This window comes from Astatotilapia calliptera, chromosome 20 (genome assembly GCF_964374335.1).
Source record: "Astatotilapia calliptera chromosome 20, fAstCal68.1, whole genome shotgun sequence".
In the NCBI taxonomy this organism is placed as follows: Eukaryota; Metazoa; Chordata; class Actinopteri; order Cichliformes; family Cichlidae; genus Astatotilapia; species Astatotilapia calliptera.
In genome coordinates, this window is record NC_137441.1 from 10,629,484 (window position 1) to 10,640,885 (window position 11,402).

Genomic DNA, 11,402 nt, shown 5'->3' on the forward strand with positions numbered 1-11,402 from the left:
GATATGAATGACTGATAAAGCCAGCATTTTTTTTTTTATCCCATGTCTGAAAGGGGCTCATCACTTTTCCCTTGCCTTTGGCTCCTCTGCTCATTATGGTCCTTTTCTGTACAGATATATATATGTATTTTTTTTTTTTTTTAAAAAGAAGAAGATTAAGAAGAAGAATCACAGACAGACAGTTTCACAAATGTTGTTTGTGATCTCACTTAACTATACAAAAAACATTTGAGAGCTAGATTAAAAACAAAAAAATAAAGAGACGCTGATAAATACAGAAAGAAAAAAATAACGGAAAAAGATTCCAAAGAACAGAGTGTTTGGTTACGTAGATGAAGCTGAAGTTGTTGTTTTTTTGTTTGTTTTTTTAATACAAAGTCACACTGGCAGCCTTGCCATTGAGAAGTTGGACTTCAAAGTCAGAGGGAAGGCACACGGTCGAGATGAAGGCTGGGCCTCTCCGGGCTACCGTTGTTATCGTCTCTGTTCATCTCTGGGCTGTGGCCGTGCTCGTCTGTGCTCTCCGGAGATTCATAGGGATAATTTTCGCTTATCTCCTCATCCTCCTGCTCTTCTTTAATGCTGGTTTGGTAAACACGGAGAACGAAAATGTGATCAGACTTTAAATAGTAGGTAATTCAAATGCACTGAAGAGTTCAGTGAATAGGGACGCTTACAAAGCCTGTGGTGGGGACTGTGTTGCACTGCTGTCGCTTTGGTATCCAGATCCATTAGCGAGAGCTCCATTCATCTGCTCCTGGAGAACATGAGGCAAGGAGTGCAATGGGATGCTGCCCATAGAAGCTGGGTTGTATAGAGAGTTGCATTCTAGACCACCACCCTGAAAAAAGAAATACTGTCAGAGGTGTATTTATAGCACTGCTTAAACACATATACTATGTTAGGATAATTCATTCATCAAACATCTTTTTATTTGTAATACAATACACACAAACAACAAGATAATTAACATTTCTCTGTTACCTGAAGGGCAGATCCAGCTAGGCCTGTACGGTTCTGGGCGTTCTTCAGCAGAGATCTATTAGCATATAAATACAAGAGCACATTATTACATTTGAGTATGAATACTTAAATGGTCAAAAACTATATTCATACTTCTGTCCTGGAATTTTACTGAAGGCAAATGTTGTTGAATGTGTAAATTCCCTCTAATATTCTTAAAAGTGTATTTGTTTGCAGAAGCTGTGTGCATGGAGCTGACTTAAGAGGGATTCAGAAATGCAAGCTCATCTTAAACGCACATTTTTAACTGAAATAGCAACAGTAACTAAGGGTGATAGTGTTAAGTTACATTTCTCTCGATCTGAATGAACTACGAGTACTGCCAAAATATACAATGGCGCTCCAGGTCTGTTTACTTAGCAAAGTCCACAATAGCTAAGAGTTTGAGTCATCTTTGCAAGATGATGCAATCAGAAACATGCCTCGTAACAGTTTTGATACACTACAGATTTTTTTTTACTATTATTGATTTCATGTAAAAGTACAAGTTTAGCTCTTGTGAACGGCAAAAAGCAGGCCATTTATTGTTGCTCACAAACACATGGGTCGGAGTGAAACATTGTGGAAAACAACATTTTGTTCATATTTTATTTAACACAATTTAGATGATCTCCTTTGTTGTTGTTGGGTATTTTTTTTTAGCATTTAATCATTTAACATCTGCAATTCTAACCCCCCAGTTTTTTTCCATTTTCATCATAGCACAGTCCCAAGCCTTTAAAACTCCATGACCTGTTGACAGTAAATACTCTTTACTTGTGAGGTAAAGCTACAAGGTCAAGTTCCTTGATGCCAAGCGTCTGACTTCTAGTAACATCTGAAAGTGCATGGCCGTCACGTCTAAAGTGTACATACCCGTTACCAGCAGCTTTCTGGGGCCGCCTCCTGTGAAACTCAATCTCATCTACTGTCCACACGGCTCCCTTCACGTTCTCCAAACGTACAAAGCATTTATGGAGACTGAGGTTATGTCTGACTGCATTCTGCAAAATATAAGAAAATCACACATTTAGGAACTCCACACTTCAAGTAAGGAATTAGCTTCTTTTCCCGTTTCAAATTGAAATCTTTAATGACATTTAATATACAGTATATAAATATCAATACCTTCCAAGTAGCTGCATTACGCCGGAAATATGCAAAGTTTCTTGTGAACCAGTTGTAGATTTCATTTAATGTCAGCTGATTGCGAGGTGATTCAAATATAGCCTGAAAGAGACAGAACATGTAAGAGAGGCTCCAAATAACAGAAAAGATGTAGTGATCTGCTTTACGTGGCTGAAAAAAGTTCCACATTACCTGTCGGATGAGAGAGGCGTAAGTAAATGGAGGCCTAACTTCTGTGCTCAAGTAGAACTCCTTATTATCAATTATATCTGTGTAAAGACATTAACAAGCCATATTTACACATATGCACAATAAAAGTGAAACATATAGCAAATATTTCCAATTATATCTCAGTAGAAGCATATTTCAGCACTTTTGCCCCATGAAAACATTATTAATTAAAAGCTGTGACTTGTGATCTCACAGTTACCTTGGCTTACAGAGCGGCTGTATCGCCTCCTTACAGGGGTTCCAGTGAACATGCTATTGGGAGTGAGAACTGAGGGCGATTCGGAGAGTGGTGTCAAGGGTGTGGATGGGGCCGTGGCACTCTGAGAAATGCTCATAGGAGGAGGGCCTTTGGGCAATGTTGCCTGGGAGAAAGATGCATTAGACACCAGATTAACCTGAAGAAAAAAAGAACAGAAAACAAAGCAGTTAAGTCAGCAAAATGTTGGTGTAACTAAAAGCAAAACAGTATTTATTTTAATTGAAGGAAACAGCTGTGGCAGGTTCTTACAGGCTGTGCTGCAGGTTTGGGTTCAGAGGATTTCAGATGAGCCATCATAGCCTGCAGTCGTTCTTTGTCCTTCTTCAGCTGTGTTAAAAACGAAAGGCAAAAATAGAAGTTTATGGATGGTTAATTCTGTGTTACATGACAATGTGAAGTTTGGTGTGGAAACTACTTCTTTCCAGGCCTCCTGAGAGGTGTAAATATAAAACGCTGGTGTGAAAACACACCACAACTGCAAAAATTTTCACATACACTTTGAGAGTTAAAAAAAAAAAAAAAAAGACTCAACACAACACTAATCATCATAGTTGCATTTCATTTTTTTAAAGTTAGAGAGGGAAAGGGAAAACGAAGCAACAAAATCTAAAAGTATTAGGTAAAAGAAAACATGTTGTACCTGCAGTTCTAGCTGCTGTACCACTTGCATCTGTACACGACATTGTGCTGTACTCTTGTCATCCAGTGTGTGTTCACTGTTTAGATGTCTGCAAACAAGAAAATTCAAAATCATGGCATGCTTCAGGGAAACAATGTCCTGCACAAACAGGAGGGAGCAAAACAAAACAATGCTAAAGTATGCTTCTGTAATGCAGCAAAAAAAGCACTCACTGCTCCTCACCAAAACATTAAATATACTATATCATTGCTCATATGATAAATATATTACTTTATCATTTATTGCAATGGCGCATCCTTGTATATCCAAGTATGTATGAATGAACACCAGTTTAGAGGAATGCTAGATTTCAACACTCACTTGAGAAATGCCTGAAAGTCCCCAAAGACCGTCTCACAGCCAGGCCATTTACACATCCCATTTCCATACAGAGGATGGCTGTTCTGTGTATTTTCATCCAGCGGACCACTGCGAAACACATAATGCAACAGAGTGAGTGCACTGAAAGCTAGATACAAATAAATGAAAAAACAACTAAGGTTTAGACAAGACTGGAAATTTCAAAAGCACCTGTCTTTTCTCTTCAGAAGAGTTTGATGACCATTGGTGGTAGATTGTTGACTGGAAGACTCTCTGGTGTCTCCACCAGCTGACAGGATGCTACCATTCTCACAGCCTAAAAGTGCACATGTACACTATAGATAAATTGTTGTATGATACAGTGGGATATTACTGCATTTTACAGAGAAAAATTTCCTCGAGATGATTAAGATCACGATAAAAAAAAAAAATCACTGTTTACTTAAAACCTAACATTCTGGCAATCACTAGCAAAAACCAACCACTGTAACTGAAAACAATCTGTTTAGGTGTTTGAGCTCTGCAGTAAATGAATCTGCAACAGGGAGTGTTAGACACATACCTGGGGGTGTAGCTGGGCTGGTAGGAAGCACAGACAGCAGGCCTTGCCTCTGAAGGTTGAGGAGGTGCTGCTGCTGCACCTGAAGGAGCTGCTGCTGGATGGCAATCTGCTGGGCTGTCAGCTGTGACAGAACATCAGTCAGTGAACTCTTTATCTGTTGCAATATTGTAATTGCCAAATGAACTTTTTCTACTGATTGTTTGCATTGAAATGCAACTGCAAACTGAAATAGAACAAATCTGAGCAAGAACAAACCCACACTTGCTGCCTTGTGCACTCAGACAAGCGTAACTTTATCTTACGATTTTCTATTAAGAGCCAACAGAAAGTACATATTGTGAGTGGCAATGGATAAATGATTTTAGGACAGACTGATGATGCCTTGCTGCTATACAAATTCATGCACACAAGCTGTGTGGCTTTTGATAGTAAATGGGACACACAAACACACTTGCTGGTACCAAAGTGTGTACTCAAGTCCACAAGGCTTTCAAGTGTAAATACTGGGGAAGAGCAACGTATACTTTCTGAAGATGTGACGTATATAAAACATATAATCCTGATATATTTAGAGAAGAAACAGTATACAGCAGCCTTTAAACTAATTGGGAGTCATAAAAATCGTTCACAGCTTATAAAACATCAGATATAACCTCAATCTGCTGCTGTTACAGCCTAGCTTTAGTGCTGTTTTATACATCAGTTACAATCTACAAACACAGAGCTAGAACTTGTAAAAGTATTATTCCAGGTAAAACAATATGAGCTCTTGGTAATACCAAATACCCTAATGTTGATATCTATACACAGTGGTCTCTATAGCAAATAAAAAATAACGCTTAACAAACAAATCTTACCTCTTGACTAACAATCCCAGCATTCTTTTGCTGCAGCAGCTGTATATTAAGCTGCTCTTGCTGATTCTTGAAGACCTCTTGAATTTGTTGCTGCAGACATGTTCATACAACTGGAGTTAACCTCACAAATAAATTGTGCTCAGTGTAGAAGAGGAAAAATATTAAGCATACATTACCTGGTGTAACATGAGTGCTTTCTGTTGCTGGAGCAAGGCTTGAAGCTGTTGGGGACTGAGGACTTGTTGTTGTGATGTCTGCTGCAGCTGCTGTGGAGCCTCTGCTGGTGGGGTCATCATGGACAATGACACTGGAACCTTCATCAAAGACAAAATAGAAAGGTTAAAGTCTATACATGGGACACAAAAAAAGAAAAACATGAGGAAATCAAGCCTGTGAAGGACATACTGCTGCACTGACAGGCAAGTATAATAATACACAAAGGATGTCTTTTTCTATGGTTGTGCATACATGCTACAACAAATCTATGCAAGTTCTAACCATCTGTGCACTTACATGTAAACAAAAAAGTTTATTGTTTTTGGCCATATGTGTATTTTCCCATCCGACTTCTTCACAAGACTGTGCGCTGCTCAAACAAAGCATGTCTGTTTAGGATCACCCGATTGCTTGGCCAATCCACATATAAAGCAATTTTCTTGTATTATCTGAAGTTAATGCTTTGTAGCAGAAAACTGGCCACTAAAGGGACATACTGTCAAACCTACTGTTGTGCATGACTGCACCTCTAATTGGTTTACTTTGTAAATAAAACTTCAAATAATAGCGGAAAAATATGACACATTCCTAAAATCCATGCTGACATTTTCGCATGCATTGTCTGAAATGCAAAGATAATTCATTTTTGGTATCGTGTATGATTTTTTTTTTTTTTTTTAAAAGGGACGATAGTGCAAATGAGAGAGGCTGTATTTCAGTTCTTAAATGAACTGGATGTCAATTACAATGCCTAAATCAGTTTTTTTCTAATAAATCAAAATCAATTTGTCAGCAAACAACTGGAGCTACACACACACCTTGATCAAATTAAAAACAATATTTAGAGTTACTCACAGTACTAGTATTGTTTGTTATTCCCACAACCGTGGTCAGTCTCTGGGAAATGGTTTAACAATCATTTCAGCCAAAAATGTACCCAACAAAAACAACAGCAGCACTGGATGGCTTAGGGGAATTAGAACTCCATCAAAACAACAACAACAACCAGTACCACAAAAACAACAACAACATCCTGTGCTAGGCATGCAGCAATTACCACACCCTCCCCCTCACTGTCAAGCCTCACAGCTCAGGGGATGTTTACAGTAAACATAAACAGAGTAATCAAAATTGCACAGAGATATAAATAATGAATAAAAAAGCATACAGAGCCTGTTTACGAAAACAGAACTTGAGATTCGTATTTTAATTAAGGTCTGAACCACAAACAAACATTTCTCTCCAAGGCAGAGTCTGTTTTGAATCGGGTAAACAAACTGACAGTGAATTTCACAGAGGCTTTGGGCTAACAATAACAGATGACTGCCTCTTAGTTTGTCCTTTCTTATGAAACTCAATGCTGCAGAGGTGGCCATCAAAGCAATGAAAACAGGTCTATCCCATAGACAGAGCCAGTTGGCCCCTCTATTTTTCTGTGGACACCATCAACACAACAACAGCCTTTGCCTAATCCCTGTTGCCATGGTAGCCAGCAAGTCCAAACATCTTCTGTTGTTGTTATTGTTGAAAGTCATACCAGTGAGCAACTGAGTGTAAACACAGATCTGTTCCCGCAAGACTGGTCTTGTGAACTCTGAGATGACTGACAGCAAATAGAAATGCTAAAAAGTTGCTGAAAAACAAACACAGTATGCTTCCCTTTATGAGTTGTATTGCTTACTAAAATGTCCTAATAGATGTGGCTCAAAAAAGGAAACTCAAATGAATTCAAGTTTTAAAAAAAAAGCTTTAACTCATGCATAGACATACAGACACAATTTAACTAAGCACACAAATTGAAAGAAACAAGCCTTCTGTCACCACAATTTTACAGAACAATTTAAAAAAAAAAAAATTAGTTCAACAAACCTGATAATCTCCATTGAAACGTTTATCTGGGCACTGAAAAAAGAAAAATACTGCTCAGCAACAAGGCTCTGCCTCACAATCTAACACAGCCTCTCTAACCTACATGATGTGAGCGTGAACAAAACTAACAATGCAATACTGATCCCTCTGCCAAACAGGAGTTATGCTCTCCATTCCCATTCTAAATCTCAGCACCAGCTCCCCCACCCTTGTGCTCCCCTTCAGAATAAACATAAAATACTGCAGATTGCAGAAACAGAGACAAATAAAACAAGACGGTCAGGGTTTAGGTTTACGTGCTAAAAAGGCAAAACAAAGAACCTCAAATTATCATATAGCAATAAGCTGTGCACAGAGTTCGATGGCATCATCTACCTGGTATGTCCAAATAAGTGTGTGCCGCTTGGATACCAGGCTAGTTATACATAAAATCAAATCCAGAATAAATATTCACGTGTAGAGAAGAAAACACATCTGCTTCAATTACAGGACAAATTTGTAACATTGTGGACAAACATCTTGACACATCCCCAATACAACTCCATGGTTTTGTTACAGAGTAGCACATATACACTGAAGAGAGAAAACATTTAAGCATTTCTGAACAGAATGCAACTTGCTTCAGGGCAGCAACAAACAAATGATTATCTCTTAATCAAGATTCTGAAGCATTTAGTGGTATCTCCATGTCATTTGCTTGTTAGAATAGAATAGAATAGAATAGAATAGAATAGAATAGAATAGCCCTTTATTGTCATTGTACATGTACAACGAAATTTTGGTCTAACAGTGCAATATCCAAAGATAATTATCCAGACCAACCCATTAGTTGGTGACCTATATTGGTATATTTATTGATTACATATATCTGAAAAAATTTCTTGGGGAAAATAGTTGGAAATAGTGTAATTATCGGGTCAGTTACATATTAAAGCAGCACTGACTTTAATTAACATACTCTCAGACCTGTCTGCAGCACATGTCACAAAGTTACAGATTAATCTGTAAATCACATTGCAAACATACAAACAAAGAAAATAAATTAAATAAATTAATGGATAATTGTGATCCATTAATATTGTCATATCAATAGATAGATAGATAGATAGATAGATAGATAGATAGATAGATAGATAGATAGATAGATAGATAGATAGATAGATAGATAGATAGATAGATAGATAGATAGATAGATAGATAGATATTCTGATGTGCTGAACAAATGCAGCTGAGAGTGACTGACCCTGGGTGCCTCTGGAGGAGGAGTTTGGCTACTCCTCAGTCGACATTCATTCTCAGTATGATTCCCGTTCTCTGTCTGATTTGTTTGAATGGTGTGGCTTGTTGGATCTGACCGAGACTCATGCATCTGGACTTCTATGACCTGTAAATGGGGGGGGGGGGGGGGATATGAACCATTATAATACATTTAGGAGGGCAGACAAGGTGAATGCAACTGTCTGGACACCTTTGTCAAAGCTAGTATTTCACAAGATAATAAGAAGCCCATTCTTCAGGATAACTTAAGCAGTATTCAGCAGTCTTTAAAATTACTATGCTAGAGAAACTCAACTTCTACCAAAGTCAAAAAGTACTTTGTTACAGCCCTACCCTGCAATACAAACACGCTCTTCTACAAGGGAGAGAGAAGGACGGTAGGTCTATTTGTTGAATAACTGAGTGCTGCCATGGCTACTGTAAACACAGGGGCCCTGGGTTCGTGTTTATGTGCAAACATATCTTCCTTCTGGAACAATTTACCATTAACCAGGTGGTGCCATAAACGGCTGTGGCAGGTAGTACAATGCACAAGTAGGCTTTTATGTATACAGCTTGGGAGTGTTTGAGTCAAAAGCCAAGCAGCATAAACAAAGATAAATAAAGTAGGCAAACAACTATAAGCAGATGGAAAGCTACACAGAAAACCCGAAATGAAACAGACCACGCAGCTTCAAGGATAAAGCCATTATTTTCAGCAATACCCACAGCCACATATTCAAGTCTGTTTAATCTGTTAATCAAATCAATCAGTTAGGCACGACTGAATGTCAATGTCAACATTTTGGAAACATCTGACAGACAATCTGATAAGATTACATACACTCAGATAAAGTTGTGAACAAAATAGTAGCAACACCTTGCTTAGAAAAAGAAAAATCTTTGAAAACGTGGGGGTTCGTAGAATAGAAAGCTGTGTCTAACAGTGGTGATGTGTCATTCACTGACGAGTCAAAACTTGCTGGTAAAAAGTAGGTAATTCCTACAATTTATAACATTAAACATAACTGATTAAAACAGACAGCTGTTGATGAGACATCCACAGTTTGCTTCTGCTTTCAGGATTAGCTCTGTAGACAGAGGGCAGTGCTTCCAGTAAAAAGCTTCTTTTTTTTGTCTTAAACAAGGTTGGGGGTTGCTCTTAGTTTTAAAATCCAGGCCGAATATAGTGTGATTTCCTCACATGTTTTGTTATGCATGCAACAAAACAGAATTTCATCCAACTGTGCTGTAGTGCCAGCATTTTTGAGATGGACTGAACAGCAAGTGCATTCATTTTTACTGGTCTTGCCTCAAAGGCAACTTTCTAGTAATGAAAACCAATACTATTTTTTTTACGTAAGCAAACACTGCAAATGGGCTTTTCATAAAGAAATAAATCCTGTACATGAATATAGTTTGACTAATTCCATGGATGAACTACTATGTCGTATCAGTAAAAGTCAGTAACTAAAGCTGAATAATATACTCTTTAACTGTTAACTTATGTAAGAGTGATACTGACAAAGCTATATGATACCCATTTTCTCAGAATTATATTTAGTAGACTGCTGTGAGAAATCTATAAAAGACACATGCATGTGCTTAAAAAACGAGAGAGAAAAAGACAGTGCTGAGTTTTGATTTTGTAGTGGATTTGAATCTGGGTGGAACCGGGTGGTAGTCCTTTACATATGGATCTTACTTTCTAAAGTGACTTTTCTTTTAATCTTCATGCTAAACCTGGGGTAGATTTTATAAGCCTAAAAATTGAGCCTTGCTGTGGTGCAGAAACCTAGTTTCCTCTCAGACCAGTCGAATGAATTGCAATTTGCTGAAAGGTTAATGTGGATTTTTATCCATTTGTGCCAGAAAATGTTGCTAGCATCAGCTTCAGATCAACAAAAACAAACAGTACATTTTAACATAGTATTGTTACATAATATCGAACTTCCACCCGGCTACACATAGTATTGTTACTTAAAATGAATTACAAGGCGCTTAAATCTAACCCATTACAATTTACATGTACCAGCTGAACCAGTTGCTAAGTCTAGGTTTCAGTTTGCTTTCGTCTACAAGGTACGACTGCCCATCTTAAGTATAAGCATTCAAAGCGATAGGCTGGTCTGTGCAAGACATACGACTGTTTTAATAATATAGTCATTCCACATTTAACAAGCTGAGGTTGTATTGTCTGAAGTTAACTCAGCGTCACGCCTAACTACATCCAGAGCGCAGGGCAAAGCCGAAAATTTCAACACCCACCCAACACCTAAAATATCAGCTTAAAAAGACAAATGAACGTTATCTGAAACAGACATTATTTTGTTAATTAAAGCAATGTAATTATCAATGAGAACGGAATCGATATCCGTTAACATCACCACTGCAATCTGAGATTTCCGTTAAGGACTTGAGCCATAAGCTAATATAAAACACGCATCCGGAGAAAACGGGAGGTTAGAAAGTCTGCATGTTAACTATACACATGACCTAGCCTTATCGAATAACAATAAATAACAGGCAGAAAAACGGCCAACACTGCGGGAAGCATTTTCCTTCAAAGTAGCTGCTACAACAAAAGCTAACAGCAGTCTTGACGCTAGCTTGCAAGAAACGTTTCTGTCTCTCCTCTTCGTTTCGCTCCCCACGCTAATATAACAATACATGTAATGTTACATTTTGTGTTCATTTAATGGGTGAACGCGCTAGGGTGAATTAACGCTTACTCACAGAATTATGTACACGCGGATAGTCTTTGACTCGGGGTGGTGTCTGAAGCAGATCCCTCGGAGCAGTGCCTTCCTCGGTACCGAGCTAGCCACAAGTTGCTAACAGAGGGCGTGGCCTAGGTAAAAGTAAACAATGGTGACGTCAGGTTCACACGCGGACTGTTTGAGAGCGGCTTAAATTTTGACGCATTTTATCAGGAAACAAAATCATAGTTTCTTGTCCATAGAAGAAATAGTCTCCATTCTGAAGTACAGGTCCACGGCCTATTTATACAAATGTGAATAT

The 11,402-nt window shown here is 38.2% G+C and overlaps 1 protein-coding gene across 3 annotated transcripts; it reads right to left on the minus strand.

Annotated features, from left to right (window-relative positions):
• Positions 1 to 71: 71 nt before the first annotated feature.
• On the minus strand, positions 72 to 11,255 carry LOC145422881 (forkhead box protein P1-like). 3 transcript variants are annotated; one of them, XM_080294792.1, is made up of 17 exons: positions 11,118 to 11,255; positions 8,368 to 8,508; positions 7,125 to 7,157; positions 5,216 to 5,353; positions 5,040 to 5,129; positions 4,183 to 4,303; positions 3,831 to 3,936; positions 3,621 to 3,728; positions 3,261 to 3,348; positions 2,870 to 2,947; positions 2,561 to 2,756; positions 2,323 to 2,399; positions 2,131 to 2,232; positions 1,879 to 2,006; positions 985 to 1,039; positions 678 to 841; positions 72 to 582 (listed from the first exon to the last, which is right to left on the minus strand). In XM_080294792.1, exons 2-17 carry the CDS (start codon positions 8,491 to 8,493, stop codon positions 420 to 422), a joined length of 1,773 nt encoding a protein of 590 aa, XP_080150918.1. In that variant the 5' UTR covers positions 8,494 to 8,508; positions 11,118 to 11,255; the 3' UTR covers positions 72 to 419. The 3 variants fall into 3 exon arrangements, with proteins under 3 accessions (XP_080150918.1, XP_080150919.1, XP_080150920.1); XM_080294793.1 differs by lacking the exon at positions 7,125 to 7,157; XM_080294794.1 differs by lacking the exons at positions 7,125 to 7,157; positions 8,368 to 8,508 and having other exon boundaries at positions 11,118 to 11,219.
• Between the last annotated feature and the right edge of the window lie 147 nt (positions 11,256 to 11,402).